At 51.7% G+C, this 25,552-nt stretch overlaps 2 protein-coding genes across 7 annotated transcripts in view; one reads left to right on the top strand and one right to left on the bottom strand.

Annotated features, from left to right (window-relative positions):
- STX18 (syntaxin 18) overlaps positions 1–12,964 on the top strand; it is a 122,306-nt gene extending 109,342 nt beyond the window's left edge. For 2 of the 4 annotated variants that reach the window (XM_008969538.4, XM_003816479.6), the window contains exons 8-11: positions 7,187–7,245; positions 8,824–8,893; positions 11,458–11,538; positions 12,292–12,964. In XM_008969538.4, coding sequence (XP_008967786.3) covers positions 7,187–7,245; positions 8,824–8,893; positions 11,458–11,538; positions 12,292–12,387 — 306 coding nt within the window. In that variant the 3' untranslated portion in view covers positions 12,388–12,964. Of the gene's footprint in view, positions 1–7,186; positions 7,246–8,202; positions 8,349–8,823; positions 8,894–11,457; positions 11,539–12,291 lie in introns of those variants that run through there. The other 2 variants (XR_010111898.1, XM_063603682.1) reach the window with 2 other exon arrangements.
- A 419-nt stretch (positions 12,965–13,383) lies between these two features.
- NSG1 (neuronal vesicle trafficking associated 1) overlaps positions 13,384–25,552 on the bottom strand; it is a 30,471-nt gene continuing 18,302 nt past the window's right edge. For all 3 annotated transcript variants that reach the window (XM_034951972.4, XM_034951973.4, XM_055111170.3), the window contains 2 exons: positions 20,819–20,929; positions 13,384–15,207 (listed from right to left, as the gene is read on the bottom strand). In XM_034951972.4, coding sequence (XP_034807863.1) covers positions 15,007–15,207; positions 20,819–20,929 — 312 coding nt within the window. In that variant the 3' untranslated portion in view covers positions 13,384–15,006. The remainder of the gene's footprint in view (positions 15,208–20,818; positions 20,930–25,552) is intronic.

Raw genomic sequence — 25,552 nt, 5'->3', positions numbered from 1 at the left:
GTGCCATGAGCAGGGAAGGACTGTGGCGTGCATGCCATCATGGCAGGGTCAGGGCATGCAGGATGGCAGCTGGAGCTCAGACCATTTTCATATGCCTTTCTTATACAATTCAGTTTCACACAGATTTATCCACTCAGATGAGTGGTTTCCCCTTTAAAATCATCGCCTTGGGAGCTTGAAACTGATTCCAGTGATGGTACCATTAGCCCTGACTTTCCTGAGACTTGCTTTGGGGGTTCTCCTTCAGAGCCTGTGATATTTTCTTTGGAATACTAAGCAGAGCTGTCTTTGTCCTTTACAGACAAAAATAATTCTGAACTAAGAAAATGACTCAAACACCTTAAAGTGCCCTGCAAGGTCCTTGCCTTCCTTTCCAGCTTCTTTCATGTTCCAGAATTCACCTTATGACTTGAAATAAGTGCTCACCAAATCCAGCAAATGTGGGACCTAGGCCCTCGAGGTGCACATTGTATAGTCGGTGGTTAGAGGAAGACAGCTGCAGGGATTCCAAGCAGTCATTGCTGTCAGTCAGGTTGAGAGATGAGGAGGGCCTTGAGCCGGGAGTGGCAGTGAAGGTAGTGTTGAGAGCTGTGGTGTAGGAAATGGCCTGCACTGAAGTGTGAGATGAGGAAGGAACCTTGAGCTTTTTGACGTGGGTCATCAGGAGGAGGGAGGGTGCACAGAAGGTGGGCAGGCTGGGGCTGAGGAGGAGATGATGAATTTCATGTAGACAGGTGTGAGTTTGAGGCGCCTGTGGGACATTCATGAGAGGTGTCTATGGGCTCCAGGGCTCGGGCTAGAGAAACGCATGTGGGAGACATCTTACAGCTGATGTTTGAAGGATGGGCTTGCGTGAGGCTCTCTAGAAACAAAATGAACAGCGAGAAAGGAGAAGGGGTCATGGACACCACCCTGGGGTACACTCCACTGGAGGGAGGCTGGGGCGGAGAAGCCAACAAAGGAATGTAAAGAGGGATTGGATCATATTCCCGTCCTACAGCCAAATAATGGCAGAAGTTTCTTAAAAATCTCTTAGGTTTTCACCGGTTTATATGAAATCCTTGTATTAGTGGAAATGAGTCGTTTCCCCAAATATTATACCATTGCCCCATTTCTTTGCTAGACAAAAAATGTGTACAGCTCTGTCTCTTCATTAAGAAAGAATACGTTTGTATTTAAGAAGAGTTTACCTTCTGTGTTGGGCTTTTTCTTTCTTTCTTTCTTTCTTTTTTAATGCACTCCACCACTCTTCATAAAGGAAATAGCTAGAATAACAATAGTGTGGGTTGTTTGTCTGAGGATTTTTGCCTTTCTCTGGCAGGCAATGGTGAGCTAAGTATGTTAACCTTTACAGCTGCGTGACTTAGCAGCCTGTAGGTGTGAGAGTTGGACCAGAGGAAGGCTAGCAGTGAGGATATTCGTAATCACCTGATGCTCTCATCCTGTGGAGGGATGATGAAAGAACATAGGCTTTGGGACTAGACAGAGTTGGCTATGAATTTATACCACTTACTATCTTTGTAAGCTGAGGCAAGAAATCACTGCCATCAGTGATCTCTTCAGAATCAATACCCCACAGAATTGTCTCAAGCGCTGGATGCAGTAGCACCTGTAAGAGCACCCAGCAGAGGGCAGGGCAGAGCAAATGGTGACTCCCTCCCACCAGAAGGATACTGCCATGTCTGTGCATTGTGGCATTCCCTGCACGTGTTTTAGCAACTGATATGTCAGAGTACGGCTCCTCTTCCCACATTGAGGTTGATGCAGCATGCTTCTGTTTCATTCCACTGTCCCGAGTCATTGTCTAAAGACACCAGCGGCCACTCCCAGTAACACTGGTAGCTCTAGCATGGTAGTATCAATGACTAAAGCAATCAGAATCAGCAGGACTTCCTAATTTTTATTGTGTTACTGCAAGAGGATCGGGCAGAAGGCTGTAATGTTCAGTACTTTTATGACAGGCTATTTAATGTCCAGTTAACTTCTTTCTTAATTGGGAATAATAGCTAAGTACCATATCTTATAGTCTGACTAACTCAAATCTTATTTAAAAGGCTTAACTTTGAAAATAAAGAGAAAGAAATACAACACTGTTGGTTTTAAATTGGAAAATATTGTAGCAAATCGTGGTCATAATTCATAATCACTGTTTCGGAATTTTTCCTCAGGGTAAAATAATGAATTAAGCCCAATAATAGCAATATAATTCATTGTTTCACCCAAAGGAACAGTTATTACATATTTCAAAATGGTTGCAGGGTATTATATGATTTGCACAATAAATTTCCGTATATAACTCATGATACAGGTATATTAATGCCTTTGAGTTTGCAGGTGTTTGTGGTCAGGCTGAGTGGAACCAAATTGTTTTCCAAAGTTACATCAAGAAAATTTCTCCCTTTCTAAACACACATTCACTTTACTTGCCTCAGGTAAAACCACCTGCATTTATTGATGTACTCCTTGGGATAATTTTTTAAAACATGAATGTGGCTTCTGTTTCTTAAATCCACATGAAAGGCATCTTCCAAGGCCCTGTCCCCTGAGGTAGGCCTGTAGAAACCCCCAGTGGCTGGCTGGCAGGGCTCGCCAGTTTTCAGCTCATGCATCTAGAACAAGGATTGGTGGAATCTGAATACCACATAGTGAGAGCTGGACAGACCTTGGGGAGGTTCCAGGTTTACAGGGGCACAGCAAATGCTGGCTTCCACCAGAAGGATACGGCAGAGTCCGTCTACTGTCACATTATGGGGATCATAGGGGATCGAGGTGAGGGTCACACAGCCAGAAGTGTGAAGGGGTTTGGTACAGAGAAAGCACGTCTGGAAGAGTCCAGAAGGAGCTGGGCAGGGGACTCCTGAGCTATGAGGGCCAGAGGGCTTTCTGGGATGGTCCCCCTGTGCTCCTCAGCTTTTCTTGGCTCTTTGTGACACAAATACTTCTCTTGGCGTCATTTTATACTCAAAGGCCTTTGTAGGAGTGATTTTCTTTTGAAAATTATAGTAAAGAGGATTAGATTAGAAAAGGATTTCTATAACAATATATTCACAATGTGAATTTGTATCCTTTAAACCAGATTGGAAACCTTTTAGCAGGGCTTGATTGGAAAGTCTAACTGACTTCTACATGGGATAAAGCAGTTGAATAATGATATTGTCTAACGCGCATGTGACACATACCATGTGCCAAGTACTGCTCTGAGCCGTTCAGCATATGTTCATTTATGCAACCCATATGGAGAGAGTATTGCTGGCCCCGTTTTACAGAGAGCTTAAGTCACCAGCCCTAGGTCACATAGGTCCCAAGTCCTAGGCTGTTCAACATGATGCTGTGCTGCCATGGTTGGAGGGTGGGGGAGAGTGCTGGTCTAGCTGAAGGAAAGCATTGTGTTTTGGTAGGAGACCTTAACAGCGTAGAGCAGATGGGCCAATGCAGGGAGCCCAGAGCAGCGGCTGGCAACCACCATGCATGGAGGGCCCAACCTGCCCACCGTACCCACCATCTAGGCCTCTCACCTTCCTTTGCAATTCCATAGGAAAATAAGAATTTCCTTGATTGTGTTCAGGTTTGTCTTCACAAAGCATCTAGATACCCATCTGTCGTGCTGACCTTGGAGACCAGGTCTTTCATTCAGCACCGCACCTTGCGAAGTGTGGCCACAAAGAGACAGATACTAGCTAGTGAGGCTCAGCGAGCTCTGGAAGAAGATGCTATGGGTGCATTTCCCAGTGCCTGGGAGAGTGAAATGGCTGAGAGCCACAGCAGGCCTCTAGGATTTTGAGACTAGAGGGTAGAACGGGTCCCACAGCATCTGACCGCTCATTTTGCATATCCAGAAACTGATACCCAAGAGATTAAATCATGATAGACAGCATTCACCGAGAGCTTACTATATGCCATGCACTTTGGTAGACAACTCACATGTATTCACTCATGTATTCCTTCTAACAACCCCACTACTTAAGTACTGTTACTATCCCCATTTTAGTGACAAAGACAGAGACGCCCAGAGATTGTTACCTCCAAAACAGCTTACTGCTTAGAAGGTGAGGGGCTGGAAGTCCAGCCGTGACTTTGCATCCTCAGGGTCAGGCAGAAAAGGATAAGAATCACCACATCTGTCCCCAAAGAAACTGACAGGCCCACCAGAAGCCAGTGACTGGCCCAGCATTGCCCCAGGGTTCCTATAAGGCCCCCAGAACTGGCTCCCATATCCACGTGGTACATCCACCACTATGCCTGCCACCTGGCAACAGACGAAGGGAGGCACACAGGTTTGCCATTTAGACAGCGTTGGAAGCCATCCTGAAACCTGGTACAAGTCAGTGTTGTCAGCAGCCTTGCCATGACCTAATTGTCCTGGGCCCTGCCAGCCTCAAGTAATAGTGACCTTGTAGTTGTCTGGGAAATAGGCCTTTTGTTTTTTAAACACAGAGGCGGCTCTCCATTAAAACTCCTGGCCGTTGGCAAACCTCTCTCCTCAGCCCTTAGCACCTTTGATCCGGATCTTGAGGCACCTGCTTCTCTTCCTCTAGGGACTAGGTATTTTTCAGGTGGGGTGGAAGGAAATTAGAGCCAGCATCTGATCCCACTCCTGAGTGCAGTGGAGGGTGGACATGGAGCTATCAGAAGTAACAATTACGAAGAGGCCTAAGAGGAGGTGCCGCACCTAAGTGCCTTATACCACAGGCCCTCAAGTTGGGGAGGAAACAAGAAAAGCTTTGTTCCCAAGGAACAGTCCAGGAATGAATCACCCCAAACCACCAGTTAATTTTGTTTAGGAACAGTTTCAAAGCATAAAAGGGACTGTGGATTTAAAAGGTCAGGGCCAGGGCCATATTTTGTCATTAGAAAAATTCAAGAAAATGCCGCCACCCAGGAAAAGCTGAGTAGTACCTGAATTAGCCAAAGTGAATTGGCGCCTGCATGTTTTAGTAATTACATGTTTTCCTTAAATACTGTCCTCTTAAGTAACTGTTGAAGTTAACAGAGCGGATACTTTCAAACTCAAAAGTGAAAGTTTTACTCTCTTAAATAGCCTTTGTCTTGCCTAATTAAAGGGGCCATAAGCAATTCTGTGTCAGCAGCCAGCACAGCCCCCTGCTGTGGATGAGGTGGTCCTGCAGGGAGCTTTCCTGGCACTTCCGCCCTTCCCAGAGCTTTGCCCCTTCCCCGTTTTCTGGCCCGGTGGGTCTGGAGTGCAGCAGATGCCTCCTTGTGTTTTGAGTAGCTGGGGCCGAGAACTGGTGTTCTGTCATGTGTGAGGCCCTGGGCTGGGCTCAGGGTCCAACGGAGGACAGCTGCCTTCCACAGAGAGAAGACAAGCCCCCTGAACAAGTGTGAGAAATGTCCTTGAAGAGCCAAGTACAGGGGAACTTGGTAACAAGAGTGAGGAAGTAAGAGAAGGTGATTCAGTTTGCCCTGAGGTATCAGATCGCTAGGAAGATGCCTGGGGTTTTGAGGGACCACGTGGAGTTCTGCAGCCAGGCAGGAAACTAGCCTGTCAGAGCAGAGCTGAGGTGGGAGATGTCACGTGGCTAGGGCATGGATAACAGTGTGCCCTAGACCTGATCTGTAGGGTCAGCGGGCAAGGCCACCATGAGGCATTCTGGCATGACCAGCACTTGAGATCACTTTGACCAAGGATTGGATAACAGGTTGGAGGCAAGTGAGAAACGGTGAGGGTGGAATGTGGACGGTAGGGGAAGGGCTGAATACAGCAAGTGCATGTGCAGGGGCGAAACTGGTGGACTTAGGAAGGGGCGTGTGTGTGAAGAGCGCCTGCATAGAGCACAGCTGGGGTACTTGGAGGGGAGGGGTCCTGGGTGGGAAGGAGGCTGCTGGGGAGACCCTGCAACTCATTTCCGCCCTAGGACAATGGCAACAAGGTCAGGCTGTTGCATGAAGTGCCAGCATAGCCCGTGGTGGTCAGCTGCCTCCCATAACCATTGTTTCCCTTGTATTTTTGGTTTACTAAGCAAGTGATAAGCCAGATCTTCCATCGATTCGGAGCCTCCAGAGGCTTGCTTGTATGTATCCCTCCCACTCCTGCTTACAGAATGCCTCAGAAAATACTTGTGGATTTGATGGCAGCTTTAATCTATAAGAAAGAAAGAATAACTGGAATGCCTTTGCAAAGTTACGTTCCACCCAGTTCCCGCCCTCAGGAAGCTCAGGGTGACACGGGAAGTTTGGGATGGGCACAGTTTATTACAAGGCAGAAAGGGACCGTTGGGTGCTACTATCCTAAGATATTTTCAGAAAATGGTAGGCCAAGGATAGGAATATGAGAAATAAGCTTGAGCTTAGGGGCCAGGGTAGGTGTCCTGGAGAAGTGGGGCCTGCGGGATGCATCGGGGAGGAAATGCAGGACGCCCCTGACTCCCTGCACATTGCGGGAGTTGAGTGGACACACGAGGACAGGGCTGTGGGGGCCTGCAGTGAGGGCAAGGAGCTGTTCCTGTCCATTCTCTGTGCTGAGTTTCAGGAGCTTCCATCCTTTTCTTTGGCCCATATCAAACTGGCAAGAATGGCTGGGAGAGCAACTGTCTGTGCCAAGCTCACTCAGCTCCAAGAAGCTCCCATGTATCCCTGGTGTCAGGGCACCCGTCCTCACCCAGCCTGAGCACTGGGAAACACGCTCCTCTGGCTCTGGGCCTCTGTCCCTGTTGAGCAGTGGAGTGGCCAGGCTCTGAAGTCAGAGGGGCCCAGAGGCAGCTCGGCCAAGCTGCCCACCTCCCCTTCCTCTCCAGACCCTCCCCACACCAGATCCTTCTCCATATTAAAAAATATATATAGTCCTTCAGTATAGTTCATGAGAGAAAACAACAACAAAAGAATTTTCTTAATAATGGTACCAGAGTCAGGAAGCAGGCCGTGGGATCCCAGGGGAGAGCGGGTAGGTAGATACAGCTACAGCCATAGCAGTCAGCTTGTACCCCTGGAGTGCAGTGGTTGAGATGGAGAAGTCAATTACCAGGCAGCACAGCTGTTTTTTAAAACTTTCTCCTGAAAGCAGGGACGTTGTTCACACTAATGCTAACGGTCGTCCAGCACCGGCTGCCACGTTGCTGCAGCTGGAAATGGGGGCTTCGGCAGTGATTCCTGGAGCGTAGGTCCGCTTTCTTGCTAGACTCTTGCCTAAGTTCACTATGATGTCATCCTGAGTGTGTCTGTTTCCTCACAGTTTGAACAGGAAAATCAGCGACTAATTGGTGAAATGAACAGCTTGTTTGATGAAGTGAGGTATGTTTGTAGCTCCTCTGTGAGCTGATAGCCTGCTTTACAACTTTTCCAGGAACTAGGAACTTTATTTACCTTGGTGCCCAGGCATCCCCATGGGGCCCTTGGGCTGGTGCAGCCCCCCTCAGCCATTTTGACTGGGCTGGGGTGGGCATGTGTCCTGAATCCACAACTCCCTCAGCTTGTGGGCCTGTGGGTTACCTCCTGCCTGCTGCCACTGCTGCGGTGGGCCCAGGTGCTTCCCACCCCGAGAGATACAGGAGTGACTACAGATTACCTGCGTGTAATTTCCACCACCATTCGGGCTGTTTCCACGCAGCGACTCTGAAATGAAATGGGGCCCTCATGAAGGGCAGCTAACCAAGGGAAGCCCTCTTCTGCAAATGGTTCCACTGGGGTCTGCCTGCTCCTGTACCCACCAGGGAGTCAGGAATGCAGAAGGCAAAGCCTTGGTCACTCACACGTGCACCCATTAGCCTCTAGTTTCTGTGGGAAGGCTTGGAGCATGCTGAAAGTAAGGCCCAGGACTTTGCAGAGCCTGTTGTATTGTGGACATGTCCCCCAAATAAAATCAATCCTGATGCTGCACTCACACAGCCTGAGGACTTTCTCAGTGTAGGTGTCAGCCTCCAAGGGGCTCTTCGCCTTCTGCCCTCAGAGATGGACCTCCTAGTCCTCCTCTGACAGCCTAGCTTTCACTCTCTGCCCCACTACCGCCCCCACCCCGCTACTCCCCCATGCCCAGATACTCACTGGCTTTTCTTCCCACATCGCCTCCCCTGCCCCCTGCCACTGTGATACTGTTGGGATTCATCACTGCTTCCACCTGGCCAGGAGCTCAGCTCCCACCACTTTTTGCCTCCTGTCACTTCCTGTCGCTGCTTTGTGCTGGAACAGCAGTTGACTTCAGCTTGGGCCAGCTTCTGTTTCTAAATAGATGTGCCCCCACCCGCCCCCCAGGGTAGCCCATGCTGCCCCTGACACCAGGAAGATGGCTAGCCCAAGTGTTTCAGATCCGACAGAACACTCCGTTGCCAAACCAAGACATGGCATTTTCTAAATGAATCAGAGGAGCTTTTTTCTTGGAACAGGGAGTTGGTTTGAAGGTAAATACACTTTTTTATTTAACCTGCTGAGCACTAACAAAGCTGGATCATCAGCATATTCTGACCTTCTGAATCCCCACCATGTGTTACCATGGTGATGAGGCTAGGCAGAGAACTTACTGGAGACTGCTTTCTGTAACTGGGGCATAACCAGGCCCTCCCCATTCCCCGAGCAGTGACACAGAATGCAAAGGGCACTGCACACACCCACCTCTTGGGACTGAGGGTCAGTTGGCATGGTAGAGTGGACTTCCAAAAAGACCAGTGTGCTAGGCTATGCCAGAAGACAGGGAAGGTGACCCAGTAAGGAGAGTTCGCCTTCCTCTCCCATCTCCTCTTCCCCCAGCCGACACTGTGTGCCCCCTCTGTGTCTCCCACCTTCACGTAGAAGATAGGATTTCTTTAGAAGTGTGTAACAGTCCTGTTAGATTACCAAGTGCTAATAGTTAATATGTAATCTATTCTTTTTATGAAGGCAAATCGAAGGGAGAGTGGTTGAGATTTCCAGACTCCAAGAGATATTCACGGAAAAGGTTTTGCAACAGGTAAAAAAACAAAAACAAAGTAGCTGTATGTTTTCACTCAAAGGGGAATGTACTTGAGAGCACGACACATTTTTCCCAAAGGCTGCTGCTCTACACAGCCAGGAGCAGAGCCATGTGTTGCTAGCAGGTGTGTGTGCGCAGAGCTTCTCAGGGAAAAGCTCTCACTACCCAGAGCTGCCTCTGCACACGTGTGATGGAGGAGGAGCTCCCCACAGGGGACCCACTGACCACCCCATGTGGTGGCACATGCGGTGGCACGTGGGAGGAGAGTCCAGGCCTGGCAGGCAGGGTTCTGGATGTGCTGGGTAAGCTAGGTAGCCCCGACAAGCTACAGTTTCCCATCTATAGGAGGGAGGGACTCCTGCAGGGTTATTCTCTTGAGAGATAACTGCAGAAGCACCCAGCACGATGCTGACGGGCAGTTGCTTTTCAGTCAGTAGGTTACAGGAGCTCAGACCCAGGCCTCTCACAACGCACGGTCCATGCCACCTCAGGGATGGTGTCTGCGTGGGAAATAGGATTGTTCTTTTCAAGTGAATTTTCTGAAATTCTTCCAGCCAATAACTGGCAAAACTTTTCAAGACCTGATAAATTTGCCCTTTTATTTTTAGCACCCAAAGACTATGGGAACGTTTGAAAGACAAAATTTTCTCCAGTATTTTAAACTGGACTACTTGACTTAAGATACTTCACTCACAAAATGACTTTCCATAAACCACACAGCCAGAGTGAAATCATTGTAAATGAGGTACATTAAGTCTAACAGTGGTTTGGAAGTTCGGGTTCATAGGAGTTGCCCTTTTTAATAACACTACCCTGCTTCAAACCTCCCAGCGGCTCCAGGGGGCCTGGGAGGGGCGTGCAGAGCATAGGCAGAGCCTTGCCTTGGCTCACCGGGAGTTTCTTTTTCTTTTCTTTTTTTTTCTTTCTTTTTTTTTTTTTTGGAGACAGAGTCTTGCTGTGTCGCCCAGGCTGGAGTGCAATGTTGCTATCTTGGCTCACTGCAACCTCATCCTCCCAGGTTCAAGCGATTCTCCTGCCTCAGTCAGCCTCCTGAGTAGCTGGGATTACAGGCATGCCACCACGCCTGGCTAATTTTGGTATTTTTAGTAAAGACGGGGTTTCACCATCTTGGCCAGGCTGGTCCCGAACTCCTGACTTCAGGTGATCCACCTGCCTTGGCCTCCCAAAGTGCTGGGATTACAGACGAGAGCCACTGCGCCCGGCCCACTGGGAGTTCCTAAGTCCTGAGGAACAATGTGTCTTTCTTGTTTTTTCCATCAGTGTTGCATTGTAGTTCATATTGATTCTCTCATTGGAACCTTGGCAGTGGTCACTTAGTTCACACTTTGAGACTCTCTAAAAAGGGGTGATGATGAGGCAAAGCCATCCCGGTAATATTCATTGCTGGGAATCAGAGGCCACATACTGCCTTCCTCCCTACAATGTGTCAGTCAGGTTTCTCTAAAAACCCACACTAGCATTCATTCTGCCCCGACCCTGTTAGGAAGCAGCTTCACCACCACCGAAAGGAGGAGAGAAGCAGGCACTCCTGCTTGTAAGGACGTCTAGCACCGTCTCTGCTCCTGCGGGGCCAGACGCCCCCTGTGTTATCCCACGCTTCTCAAGCTTTTCAAGGCTTTGTTTGGAGTAAACGTTTTCTGTAAGCATCCTGCATCCTATTTTGATTTTTAAATTTTAGCCTGTTTTTTAAGAGATATGATAGTAAAACACAAAGCACTATTTTTGAAGCTAGCATATGTATTTCGAAGCACATACATTTTAAAGCTTACTTCTGTGGACTTCAGAAAGAAATGAGAGACTAGAAGGGAAGCCCCTGGCATATGGTGGCTGCTCCACAAACAATAGCTCTTAGGTTTTTGTCCCTGTCACCAGCGAGTGGCGCAGGAGGGATGGTAGGTGCGGCGGAAGGAGCACTGCAACAAGATGGGGTCTCAGCCCTGCGCGGTGGCTCATGCCTGTAATCCCAGCACTCTGGGAGGCCGAGGCGGGAGCATGGTGTGAGCTCAAGAGTTCAAGACCAGCCTGGGCAACATAGGGAGACCCCCATCTCTACAAAAAATGTTAAAAATTTAGCCAGGCATGGTGGCACATGCCTATACTCCCAGCTACTTGGGAGGCTGAAGTGGGAGGATCGTTTAAGCCCTGTCTCAAAAAAAAAAAGTCTCAGTCCTGCCACTTGGTTGCTGTGTGATGTGACTTTGGGCAAGTTAGTAAACTTCTCTGAGCCGTGAGTTTCCGTTTCATAAAATAGAGGAAATACCTACTTCTTGGGGTGCTGTGAGGATTTGTGGCTATGCAAGTAAAGCCGTTAGCCCTTGGTGACGGCTACTGTTCTTGTCATGATATACGCTTCAGGGTGGAGGAAGTGGCTGTATATGTCAAGCATCCCTAAACTTCAAAATGTGAAGTCCTAAGTGCTCCAAACTCTGAAACTTTCTGAGTGCTGACATGACACGCAAAGGAAATGCTCGTTGGAGCATTTTGGGTTTCAGGTTTTTGGATAAAGGATACTCAACTTGTATTTATCTTTTCTTCCACAGGAAGCTGAGATTGACAGCATTCACCAGTTAGTTGTGGGGGCAACTGAAAATATCAAGGAAGGCAACGAAGACATAAGAGAGGTAGGCACTGTGTAGGTTCCCCAGGTGCGACGTGGCGCAGCACTGAGTCCCAGCAGCGGGTGTTAGTCTCGCCGGCACAGCTGCCCAGGAGCCTTGCTGGGCAGAGCTCACAGGGCTGATCACAAAATTGTGTGACCGTGAGGCCACGGTCCGTTCCAGCGGAGCTGCGTGTGTTCATGAGACCCACCACCTGTCGCCCACCTCCAGCTGCTTTCGAGAGGCAGTGGCTCAGCAGCCTCCAAAAGAGCCATCCAGGGTGGGTGGGGTACTCCTGGCAGGGTCAGGCCAGCTCTTCATGTCCAGGGGTGTACATGGGTAGCTCGCTGGCCCCACCGAGGGGTCAGAGCCTGGCCCTTGCTTACCGAGGACTCTGCAGCCATCCTGTTGAGGGGACTGTTTCCCAAGCTCAGTCCTCAGGGTTGGGTCACCACGGACATCGTGTTACTGGGAAACACAAAGCTTGCGGTCACACTCTGCTCGGGGCCTTTAACCCTGGGACAGAAGGGAGTGATTCCGAGAGTTGTGTTGAGGGAGAATTGTGCAGGACCCAAATGATGGCCAAACAGAGGGAAATAGAACCCATTTGTCTTCTGGTGGATCTCAAAAGCCATCTATTCAAGGTAAGCACAGATGGAACGACACCCATAGTTACAGCCAGGATCAGGAGAGCACGTGGGAAGAGGGGGGCATTTCAGGGCTGCTCAAACCAAAATCCTGTGTGATAAAAACACCTGTGCTCCCGTCCCTGCCCAGGCCATTAAAAACAACGCTGGCTTCCGCGTGTGGATCCTCTTCTTCCTCGTGATGTGTTCCTTCTCCTTGCTCTTCCTCGACTGGTACGACAGCTAGCCGGGGCCACGGGGGCCCAGCAGGAGAGTCCTCATGGGCACTCACAGACTGCGTGCTTTCGTGTACTTCCAGTGCTGGAGCATGGTATGACCAGATTTTATCACAGTGCCATTTGAAGGGAAAGGAGTTCAGACAGACAGACGTATTCCCCAAAAAGGGATACCCCAGGCCAATGGTGTTCAGCCCATTTAGCAGCTGAAAAAGGAAACAGTGCACACCAATGGGAGGCAGCCTGCGTAGCCCTCATCAGGCAAGACAGACTGAATGCAGGAGCAGGTGATTAGCTGCTCCTGAACTTGAGGCTGCCTTGGCAGGGGGGCTGCTCCAGTAGCAGGGGCACAGCAGGCCTCAAGAGCCCCTAATTGTCTCAGGGTTCAAAGGAAGACACTGACCTTTCCCATCCCGGTAGCTTCAGGGAAGATCATAGTTAATAACGTCTCTCAACAAATGATTACTTCTTTGTTTCCTTGTGGCTTCTTGTCTGTCTGAGTCAACGAATACACAGACTTACTGGATTATAGAAGAGAAAATTCACATCTGCCTTGTTAATCTAATAAATATAATTACAGCCCCTTAATGTGTTGTCAATGAGTCTAAGTAAGTTGACAAATTCAGTGGCAGCCCAGCCACCTCCTATCAATCAATCAGGGAAGAAATGCAGGGGAGACTGGGGCCCTCAGTGAGGGGCTGCCTGGCATTACTCCTCCAAAGACTGCTGCCCCCAGAGCAGGCAGGGGGTGTGGGAGGGCCAGTTTCCCGCCACGGGGTCCAAGGAGCCTTTGTTCAAAGGAAGAAGTGGGCCACGGAAGAACGGGCCTGCTTCTCCCGTGCCTGTGCTTCTGACCTCCAGGAACTGTAAACAGGAACACCTATGTGTAACTGAAGGCGTGAGACATCTGTACAGAAAGCATCCCAGCGCCCACATGGGCATGAGACAGTCTGCACTGCGCCTGGTGAAATGCGTGTGTGTACAGACAGTCCACTGGGCAGCACAGGTATCCTCATGTTCTTTATTTGCACAGAGTGAAATGTCAGAAGTTACATGTAAATGAATTCACAGTCAATAAAGTCCACGTCTACCTGGAAATACAGGCTCGGCCTCTGCACTGTGCGCACACGGGCTTCACTTGTGTCTATTCAGATGCGCAGGGAAGCTTTGGCACTGATTTATTGCTCTTGAGTCATTTTCCACAGCTGAACACCACCCTTCTCAGCACACGCCTCTGATGCACACCGCTGCGCCAAGGTCACGGTCTGTGTCTCCAGACACCCTTGATGAGAAAATACATTTTCTGTCTTAGAAGCACATTTCAGGAATCAAGAGTGGCGCTGACCACAGTCACCATGCCTGTTCACAACACATCTCACACTATTTGTCGTTTATTTCTGATCTAAAAAACTGAAACTTTTGACATATACACCAGAAACAACACATTCAATAACATAGAAGAAATGTCTGCGAATGTCTTTTCTATTTGTTTTACACACTTAGTTCATCTAACTGGCAATTTTGTAAACATAAACTTTAATATCAAGATTCAAACTGGAACAATTTTCTTACAAAGATCGTGAGTTGAAATTTGTCATTTTGTTTGCACGGTGCCACACCAGTCCCCCACCCCCACCCCACAGCCTTTCCTGCCTGTTTCCCACATCAAGGGATATCAGTTTCATAGAATAAAAATTAAAGTAGCTCAAGCTTACCAGAAATTACATTTCCACTTTTCCCACCCAGCTCATTTCTTTAAAAACTAATGGGGCTATTGGTGCAAATTTATTCATAATAGAAGTGAACCAGAGGGCCAGTGGGGGCTCTTTCCTATCAGCACATCACAGAGCAGACAGACTACCTGCAGGGAGAGTTCTGCACCTCACGGGCCCAGGGCCGTCTCTTCCCAGCCCTCTCCCTCATATGCTCTGCCAGTCTACACACACTGGAGCGAACCCCAGCTGTCTCCACCCAGATGGGTGGTGCCCCTCCCTCCTTACCAAGATGCCAGAGTCAGAGGGGAGGGAGTAGTCAATCCACACCGAGCCTGCCACATTGCAGGGCCGTCCCACCCTGACTCAGGAGTCAGCACAGGGAGGGGCGGGTGGGTCTTTTTCCTCGTTCTCTATGCCACTTACTTACTACAGTGCACCTTGGTAGCAGTCAGCACTGTTACCCGCTGATGGCCGAGGAAGAAATGCGAAGTAGGCTTGCTCTTAGCACAGCGAGAGATCACTCTAGATATGGCTATGGAGGAAGGTTTGCAGACAGCAGGATCGGTTCAGAAAATCAATTCCACAAAATGCATTTATCTGAGATCCAAACCCTTGGCATATCCAGTGTAAATTTATTTTTTGACAGCATCCAATAAATCCCAGTAAAGGAGCTAAATGAAGATCTTAACATGAAAAGTGGTGTCAGAGCTCTTTAGGCAATGCTGAAATGCACTTGATTTTATGCCCGTGGGTGGTCGGCAGCAAGTTTTATTTGCAAAGCAGCATTAGCAAACAGAAGCAATTGCACCGTAAATGAGTAACCTCTAAAGTATCAGTAATTATATTTAATGAAATGTCCCTCAAAGTCCCTTTGTTATTTGCAAGTGACACATTGTAAGGAACTTGCCCATCCCGCTAAGCTGACTTCTCAGCCGCTTCAGTCTCCTGCTCGGACAGCTTCTCTTCTGACAGAACTGACATCCAGGGCGATACGGAGCGCGTGATGCTCTGCTTGGCCAGGTTGTAGTGGTTTATGACTGTGTAAAATTTCTCCCGGGCACTGGAGTCTTGCTCCGCGTAGTAGCTCTCCAAGCCTTCTGGGATGCACTGGGTGTTCTGAAAGACAAGAGGCCATTGAGAGCACGCGTCGGTGCAAGACGGGGTGCCAGTGTGTCTCCAGTTGGCAGCCAACAGTTACTGAGCACCTTCCCTGAGCTTGGAGGAATAGATACAGTGATGAGCAAAAACGGGCATGGATCTTGCCCTCAGAGAGCACAGCACAGGGGAAGCCTGGCCTTGATTATTCTTAATAGACTGGCTGGTGAGTGCCATGGCAGATGGGCACTTGGGCTCCAAGGGTGCCAGTGTAATGGGACAGCAGGCCTTACTTCACTGAAGATCTTGCACTAGTTGTCATTTTTAATCAATTGGAAAACAACAACACTTATGAAATATCCCAAAACAACCAATTCAAATGAGGACGGAAGGGAAGTGAGAAGAGCTTCCCTTAAGCTAGGTTCTCAGCAGCCCTTAGCTAGGTGAGATGAGGGAGGGGCAGCACTCAAGGCAAAGGAAACCAGAGCAGAGAGGGGCCTTGGGGCGGGAGTCAGAAGAGGCACACAGAGCCACTAGGTGGTCACGACTAGGGGCTGGGAAGATGGCGAGGGGGTAGGGAGGGGCCGTGGGTTGGGGGTGTGCGAGACAGCACTTGGGTCTTACAGAGGTTTATCAGGAAGCGGATTCTGGCAGCAAATCCACACCCCCATTCCCTGCAGGCCAGGCCCTGTGGTTCAGGCAGGGCCGGGGGCGTTTTCCCTGTTTTGGCAGCTGTGGCTGCAGCCTGTCCTTGAGGTGAGTGGCTCACCTCCACGGGCTTAAGGCAGGTGTAAAGGGATCAGCTCCTGATGCCACCCAGCCCCCATGGGGAATCCATTCTCTGTTACCAGCTCATTAAACCCTGAAGTCTAAAGATGAGAATACTTTATACCTGCAAGGCCCTTGTGAACAAAGAGCTATTTTCAGAAGAGAAATGACAAATGGAATGTGCTTCTCACCAACACTGCCCCGCATCCAGTGTTCAGGGGCTGCCACTGGCAGGAGGGCGGCGCTACAGGAGAAGGGAAGCTTTGGAGCCAGGCCCACCGTACCAGCTGAGTTCACGTGAGGAGTGTTTTCTCTCTGAATCTCAGGTCCCTCACCTATAAAATGCGGCTAATGAGTCACACCACCGTGTTGCTGAGGACTCAAGTCAATGCACAGTGGCTCAAGAAGCCAGGATGTGCCCCAGGTCACAGTGTGGACAGAAAAGATAAAGCCAAAAGACACCACTGAAGTACAGCCCTTTTATCAACAGCGTCTTGATCTCAGCCCCACCAGGACGTCGGGAAGCACCTGACACGCTACAGAACAAACAGCCCATTCAGACCGGCAGTGCGTGCATCAGGAAGGAGGGTCTGCAGGCCAGACAAACTCCCCTGCAGCCTCACCGCCACGCCCCTTCACGCTGTCCTCTCCATCTGCTGCTCGTCATCCCTCAGGGAAACGGACCACGGGTTCCCCTCTTCCCTCCCACCTCGGCACCCAGCAGAGTCCTGCAAGACCTGATGCGGCCAACACCTGTGGAGTGGCGGCCCCGCTCAGGGCTGGCATACGAGATGGCTCAGAAACGGCCCTGCCCTACAGGTGCCCCGCCCAGGGAAAAGGACAGATGGAGTCCCCAGATGCCTCCCAGACAACGTGGCTGCCCAAAGGCAAGGCTGGGGAGGCACCTTGGTGCCCATGGTGGCGAGCACCCCAGGGGGTGAAGGGCTTCCCAGCGGAAGCAGAATGCAGAGGCCTTGCCGTGAGCCCACATGGGCCAGGGAAGGCTTTCTGAGAGGCTCCTGCCGCCCCCCAAACCCATCTCATACAGAGCCACCCTCACCTGTGGGGTGTGTGCCTCGAGGGGAGCGTGACTCAGCTGGGCCTGCACATGGAGGAGCTTGGGGAGGTTCCCCAACTTCTCTGGGCCTCATTCCCTCACCTGTGAAGTGAAGCTGATGACGGACCTGTCTTGTGGGGCACGGGAGGACTGAGGTAGCTAAGTAAGTGTGTTCCCAGCACCCAGCACTCAGTCAGCACTGGAAAAGAGTAGCCACTAAGGTCCGGGTGCGATGGCTCATGCCTATAATCCCAGCACTTTGGGAGGCTGAGGTTGGATCACTTGAGCAAACCCAAGAGTTCGAGACCAGCCTGGGCAACATAGCAAGAACGTGTAACCTGTCTACATGAAAAAAAAGAATGGCCAATATAAAGGGAAAAGCCAGTATAAAAATGTGGGATTTGGGGCACTTTCCCCATTATGTTTAAAACTTTTTTATAAAACATGTAGTAATTTCATGGGTTTTATTTTTTTTATTTATTTTTTTATTTTTTTAAAGGCAGAGGTAGAAACCTAGTGTCCTCTCGGGCCACGTCTGCCTTTTTGACCCTCCTCACGAAATGCCTCAGCTTGGGGCCACTGGGAGTGGCTGTCCAGAAAGAGCCTGTCCCCTCCCCACTGCCTGGGGCTCTGAGGTCCCTGCCCTCAAGGTGTCGAGTCCAGTGTGCACACAGTAGGAGGTACTTAGTACATGCTGACTGTACCAAGTGAACTGAAGGGCGTGACCTTGGGCTCCACAAAGAGCCTCTGTACACCCTCTAACCACTGGTAAAATGGGGATATAACAGCATCCACCTCACAGGGCTTCTGGATGCATTCCGTGAGCAACAGGTGTAAAAGCCCCACACAAGCTGCCTAGCGTTGGTGTGTGACAAACACACGCACAAATATGGAGGAAAGAGATCAAGGGGACTTCATGAGCTCACGCCTCTCCTTTCTCCAGCTTCGGCCAAGGGCAGCTGGATACAGACCAGCAGCTCCCTGGCCCTCCTAGATGCCTTCTCCGGAAAGGACACCCCCTCATTAGATGCTAGTGGAAAATGCCAAAGTCCCACAGGACATCACTCCAGAACAACTTATCAGGGGACTCTCAATTCCCAAGGCTGGCTGTGGATGGGAATCACCTGGAGCGCCTTTTAAACAAAAGGTGCCAGGCCCCTTCCATTGTGGCCGCCAGTCTCATCTGCAGCCGGACACAGGACTGGGGCTTCATCTCCTGGGTCATCTCCCACCCAGGCCAGGTATCCAGCGGGACTTGGGCTTGCAGGATAGGGAAGGCAGTTTTAGCCACCCCCTCCTCCCTGTGGGGAACCAGCAAGTGCGTTTTACAGCCACGCGCGGCATAACAGCATTCGGGTCAACGATGGACCACATGCCACGGTGGCCCCATAAGACTGTCACGGAGCTGAAACCTCCTGTCGCCTGGTGACCTCGCAGCCACTGTGTAGACGGAACACAACACACTCCTCACTTTGCGGAGGTGCTGGTATACACACACCCCCTGCACTGTCAGCTGTATAAACGTCTTGCACATACAATTACATACAGAACATAATACTTGACAGTGACAATAAACGCGTATGTTACTTGTTTATGTTACCATACTATACTTTTTAATCAGTATTTTAGAGTGCATGCCTAGTTATTAAAAAAAAAAGTTAACTCTAAAAGAGCTTCAGGGAGCTCCTCCAAGAGAGATTCTGGAAGAAGGCAATGTTTTGTTTTGTTTTGTTTTGTTTTTAGACGGAGTCTCCCTCTGTCACCCAGGCTGGAGTGCAGTGGCGCGATCTCAGCTCACTGCAACCTCCGCCTCCTGGGTTCAAGCGATTCTCCTGCCTCAGCCTCCTGAGTAGCTGGGATTATAGGCACGCACCACCATGCCTGGCTAATTTTTGTATTTTTAGTAGAGACGGGGTTTCACCATGTTGGCCAGACTGGTCTTAAACTCCTGACCTCAGGTGATCCACCCACCTAGGCCTCCCAAAGTGCTGGGATTACAGGCGTGAGCCACCGCACCTGGCCTGGCATTGTTATCCTAGGAGATGACAGCCCTGTGCCTGTCACTGCTCCTGAAGACCTTCCAGTGGGACAGGGTGTGGAGGCAGAAGGCGGTGATACTGTGGATCCTGACCCTGTGCAGGCCTAGCTAATGTGTGTGTCTGTGTCCTTAGCTTTAACAAAAATGTGTTGGAAGTAAAAAAAGAATTAAAAAATTTTTTAATAGAAAAAACACATGTAGAAAAATAATATACAGTTGTGCAACATGTTTGAGCTTTAAGCTAAGTGTTATTACAAAAGAGTCAAAAACTTACATTTTAAAAGTTTATTGGCCGAGTGTGGTGGCTCACGCCTGTAATCCCAGCACTTTGGGAGGCCGAGGTGGGTGGATCACCTGAGGTCAGGAGTTCGAGACCAGCCTGGCCAACATGGTGAAACCCCATCTCTACTAAAAATACAAAAATTAGCCGGGTGGTGGCGCACACCTATAATCCCAGCTACTCAGGAGACTGAGGCAGAAGAATCGCTTGAACCCAGGAGGCAGATGTTGCAGTGAGTCAAGACCGCACCACTGCGCTCCAGCCTGGGCAACAGAGCGAGACTCCGTCACACACACACAAAAAGTTTATGAAGTAAAAAGGTTACAGTGAGCTCAGGTTAATTTATTACTGAAGAAAGAGTATGTTATGAATGGAGTGTAGCCCACATGTCCAGCGCTCACTCGTCTACAGGAGTGCACAGCCATGCCTCGGCCTTCGCATTCACTCACCACCCACTCCCTCACTCACCCACCCAGACCAGCTTCCAGTCCTACAAGCTGCATTCATGATGGAACTGCCCTATTCAGGTGGACCATGTGTTATCTTTTATACCGTGTTTTTACTGGACCTCTTCTATGTTTAGATACACAAATACTTACCATCGTGTGACAACTGCCTACATCGTTCAGTACAGCAACATGCTGTCCAGGTTTGTGGCCTAGGAGCAGTCGGCCATACCCTCCAGCCCGGGTGTGTAGCAGGCTGGGCCGCGTGGGTGTACAGGACACTCTGTGAGGCTGGCACAATGATGGAATCGTCTAACAACGCGTTTCTCAGGACGTATTCCCGTCACTAAGTGATGCGTGGCCAGGCCTCCCCTGGCTCCGTCTTCTCTTTCCACCCTTATCTCCCCTCCCTTTAATCCCGTTGCCTTGCATGTCACTTGTGGGCTTTTGGGAATGAGCATTATATATGCAAAGCGAGCATTTCCATGCCTGTAGAGAGCCCAGCACCAGTGTGGCTCCTGTGGTGGGACAGGCAGGAGAGGGACACGGGTCAGGAGGGTGGGTGTACCCCCCAGCCCTGCTCCCCTTTCCCTGCGTGGCCTTGGGCAAGGCCTTCCTCTCTGTGGGACTTGGCTTCCCCCAGTACATCCTCTCCTCTTTCATGTGGCGGACATGGTCCCGTCTCTCTCCCTCCCTCCCCCAGAGCAATCCGCCGGGATCCGGTAGGTGTCATCCTGGGCATTTCCCACGGCAGACCCTGGCTGGGCCCACTTTCGAGGAGGGCCCTTCCCCGGACTGCTGAGGTCAGCTCCCAGGGGCCAAGTCCGGGAGTTTCCTTCCTGTGGGTCTCATGTGCCCCCTGCCTACCTGCCCTGCTCTCCAGGTGGGCCTTCCGCAGGGACACTCCTGACACTGGCCCCCTGCTGCTCTAAGGCCTGTCCCTGGGCCAGCTGGGGGAGACGGCAGGAGCAGCCTTGAGTTCAAGAGAGAGAACATGGGGTGCAAAGGCGTCCCAGGGCCTCTGGGGGAAAACGGAGTTTTACCTTGAGGACGAACCCATCGGGGCAGGCGCGGTCATACTTGTACACCTTGTAGACAACCAGGAAGACGACGCAGGTGAGGAAGGCCAGGGCGAAGAGGACCAGCACGGAGACCTGTGGGCAGAGGCAGGACTGTCAGGGGTGGCCGGAAGGCAGCAGGACAGACACACACACACCCGCACACGCAGGCCCCCCCACACACAGCATGTGCAGAGACTATCTCTGGAAGAACCTGGGAAGGGCAGCTGGGCACGAGAGGTTAGAAGCATCACTGTTCACTGGGCAATTTTTTGGTAACATTTTAATTTTTCACCATATTCATAAGTGACCTTCATTTTAAATTAGTTATTTTTAGTACCCAAGGTCCTGCATAGAGAGCTCAGGATACAGATATGAAGAAGCCCCACTGTTGCCCAGGCAGCTCTCGGGCCACTAAGACACATGTCTGAGAAGTGGGGTTGGGCTGCCCACTGCCCCATCACGGCGGTGGTGCATCAGCTACCAGCCAAGCATCCGCTCAGCAAATGTGTCCTGAGCCCTGGCCTCAGTGCTGGGACGCAGTGTCGCATGGACACCAGCCTGCTTTTGCGTGGGACCAGGAAAGACAGAACCTCTGCAGCCCCACTGGCCTTTGCCCTCGGCGGTTTCCCATGTGGTTAATTAAGTGTCCTCAGGGACAGGGATTCGGTTTTCTTCACCATGGTATGCTGAGCACTAGACAGCCCCAGCACACAGTAGGTGTTCAGCTGGTGTTTACAGATGAACTCACGACAGCTGCAAGACAGCTGGCTTGGAGGGGGACAGCCTGCCCCGGCTGGAGGGCGTGGGGCATGGGTCACTAGATGACACTGGACCCGGACCTTGAAGGCACTCACCCGGCTGCCAAGGAGCCTGGCAGGGACGAGAGTATGTCTCAAAGCCAAAACGGGCTGGGCGTGGTGACTCACACCTGTAATCCCAGCACTTTGGGATGCCGAGGTGGGTGGATCACCTGAGGTCAGGAATTCGACACCAGCTTGGCCATCAGGGCGAAACCCCATCTCTACTAAAAATAAAAATTAGCCGGGCATGTTGGTGCGCACCTGTAATCCCAGCTACTCAGGAAGCTGAGGCAGGAGAATCGCTTGAACCCGGGAGGCAGAGGCTGCAGTGAGCTGAGATCGTGCCACTGAACTCCAGCCTGGATGACAGAGCGAGACTCTACCTCAAAATAAATCAATCAATAAAAAGCTAAAACAGCGTGCAGATGGCCCTCCGCCTGCCCAGAGAGGCAGAGAGAGCGATGGGGCTCCCTGGCCGGGTGGGAGTATGCCAGGTGCCAGCACGTGGCAGGGCCTCCATAATCGTATGAACATGCACAGAGCTGCTCGCTCCCCACCACCCCTCCCAGCAGCCTGGGGGCTGCAAGGGGCTGGGACTCTCCCCTGGCCACATACAGACCCTACAGCCAACAAGGTTAAAGAACTGGGGAGCTCTGCTGCTTCCTAAGGCTGCAGTCCCGAAGCTCAGCTGGGTAGACCCTCCAGCAGAGTGCCCTCCTGAGCCCTGCCCGCTTCAGGAACTCTAGGCTTGGAGTCCCCTAACACCATGCAGTCCCCAGTTCCCATCTGTGATAGGAGACCAAGGGCATCCCAGGCACTGGTCCTGGGGAAGCAGGAGATGTGCGTGAGAAAGGGTCCTATCAGCCGCGCAGCATGGTCACCTGGAAGACGGGCGGCCACCCTGCCGTGAATGCTGAGGCTAACCCTCCTTCTCTTTGGGAGCCCCTATGCACCCCCTGCAAGCCGCTCAGGCCCCAGCACCAGGGCCCAGGATGCAGGTTCTGCCTGCAGCTCTGCACCTTCGCAGCTTACCAGCCTCACCACCTTGGAAGCCCCTTAACCTCTCTGAGCCACAGACTCCTTCCCTATGACATGGGACGACACCTCCACCACCTCCCCGTCTCTGCAAGGCTGCAGATGCCTGGAGAGCCACACTAGTCACTGCAGCTCATCCCCTGCCTCCACTTCCCGGAGGTCTTCATCTCCAGGCCTCACAATTGTCCCCGAGCCTGCATCCTGACTGCAGGGAGCCCTGGCCACAGGACCAGCTGAATGGGGTGGCTCAGAGCTGAAGGACGTGGCCTCTCTGCAGTCAGATTCCTGTCCATTGTGCTGCCAGATTCATCGGTCCCAGGCGCTCTCAGCACAGTGCCCGGAGCAGGACAAGGGCAGCACCAAGACCCTGAGACCCCAGCCCAGGCTGCTCTCGCACTCCGCCTGGCTACCTCCTACATCCCACCGCCCGCCCTCCCATCTCCCCAGCTCACACCCACTACAACTCCAATGAGACCTGTCCCCTCTGTGTCCCTTCACCTAGGGAGGGACCCCTCAGGCCCCTGGCAGGCAGATTCACATCCCCTCTGAGGAGGCCCATCCTCCTGGTCCCCAGGTCCTGCCAGTTCCTCAGTCACATCTCCCGCCTCCACTCCCCCAACCCCGACCGTAGGTTGCCTTCTCAGGGCCATCACCCTCTCTAAGGGCCAGAGAAACTCCAGTCCACTGGGATGGCCTACAGTGCATATGGAGCCTGTGCCTGACAAGGGACACAGGATGGAGCCAGGCTGCTCCCCAGGGCCACAGTGCCCACAGGGAAAGGCGCCGTTTAGTCCAGATCACAGCTGCAGTGCACAGGCCAGCGCACAGCACCTGGGCCAGGGCAGCAGAGCGCAGAGCTGTGATGAAGCAGGCAGAGCTGGCCGGAGAAAGAAGGCGCAGCCGTCTGAGGCACGTGGCAGCCAGAGGCAGTGGCAGGAGCCCAGCCAGGGAGGGCTGCCTGGCGATGATAGCCGCAAGCCCTGATGGTGCCTGGGGTTGGGACAGGCTCTGGACAGGGGCCGGAGCACAGACCCTGCGGCTCTAGCTCACTGGCCGGGAGTCTAGCACCTGGCTCCAGCCTGTGAATAGCAGTGAAAGGAACGCCTTCCAGGGACAGTCACGGGACACTGAGAACAGCACCTGGGTGGGGGGGGAGCATGACGGATGTCTGCTGTCGCTGCTGTTATCCTCACTCTCTTCTCCTCACTGGCCCTGGGGTGGCGCCTGGCAGACAGCAGAGCGGGCTCTCAACCCTCTAACCAGCTGCCCCGTCGCATGTTCACCCGGGGCCACCCTGCCTAGGCTCCAGCTACCTGCCTTTCTCCAAGTCTACACTGCAGGGCTGCCTCACTCAGGGTGGTCCAGAAGGACTTGGTTCCATTTAACTGGCCTCCTTCGTAACCCTTTGTATTTTATTCTGTGCATCTGAAAACACTATTCTGAGACCCAAGCCACCACAGGTGAAGATGTCCTGTTAGAAGAGGGTTTCAGGGGCAGACGTGGTGGCTCATGCCTGTAATCCCAACACTTTGGGAGGCAGAGGCGGGTGGATCATGAGGTCAGGAGTTCGAGACCAGCCTGGCCAGCATGGAGAAACCCCGTCTCTACTAAAAATATAAAAAATTAGCTGGGCGTGGTGGTGAGTGCCTGTAATCCCAGCTACTCAGGAGGCTGAGGCAGGAGAATCGCTTGAACCCGGGAGGTGGAGGTTGCAGTGAGCCAAGATCGCGCCACTGCACTCCAGCCTGGGCAACAGAGTGAGACTCCGTCTCAAAAAAAGAAGAGGGTTTCAAGTCCTTGAAGAGATGGGGCATCATTAAACCTGTTTCTCCAGTTGGGAAGCCACATCAGTTTGGCTCCTGGCACCTCACTTGTCTAGATTTAAAAAGAACCCCCATTCTCTCCTGCAGGGCTGTGGGGGAACCACCTCCTCGGGGGTGTCCTCCGAAACCTGGCCAAGGCTTTCCTCCAGGATCCCAGGCCCGATGGCTGCGGAGCCAGCTGAACCATGCAATGAGAACGCGAGAGTCCCTGGAACAGTCAAGGGGAGAAGGGCAAAGAAATACATCCAGGGAGAGTCAGCGGGCGGCCCGTGGTGTGGCAAAGAGCTCCCCTACAGGCTGAGCTCTCTCTTCCCCCTGCCCTGTGCAGACTCTGGAGCTGGGGTCTCCTCAGCCACTGCAGGGCACAGCATGGCGTCCATGGCCTAAGGAGAGAGAGGGCCACGGGCCTCTCCAGAAACTGGCTCGGAATTGAATCCTGTAAGCTGCTGCCTGTGTGATCTTGAACAGGTCACCTGGCCTCTCTGGGCCCCACATCTCATCACCGAAGTGGGGGAACCATGCCTCACACCCTGACGCATCTCAGGAGAAGGACAAGAGACCACGAGTTGAGAGCACGCTGTGCCCCTCAAAAAAAGATGCTGAAGTCCAGCCCCCAGGGTCTGTGAAGGGGACCTGATGTGAAAATAGGATCTTTGCAAATGAGGCCATAAGGGTGGGCCCTAATCCAACCAAACTGGTGTGTCCTTATAAAGAGGGGAAATTTGGATGTAGACAGACACGCATAGAGGGAGAGGGCCGCGTGAGGACGGAAGATTACAGCACTGTGTCTACACAGCAAAGCCAAGGATGGTGGCAACCTCCAGGAACTAGGAGGGGCAAGGACAGAGTCTCCCCTGCAGGTTTCCAAGGGAGCACAGTTCTGCCGAAGCCTTGATTTCAGACTTCTGGCCTCCAGTAGTGGGGGAGTAAATTTCTGTTGCTCTGAGTCCCCCCAGTTTGTGGTAGTTTGTTATAGGGCCCCTAACAGCAGAGTGACTTCACAGGGGTCAGGACCGGCTCCCCTCCCCCACACTTGTTCTCTCTGCCATTACCCCGTT

This window comes from Pan paniscus, chromosome 3, assembly GCF_029289425.2.
Source record: "Pan paniscus chromosome 3, NHGRI_mPanPan1-v2.0_pri, whole genome shotgun sequence".
NCBI lineage: Eukaryota > Metazoa > Chordata > Mammalia > Primates > Hominidae > Pan > Pan paniscus.
This window is presented reverse-complemented; position numbering and strand designations above follow the sequence as displayed.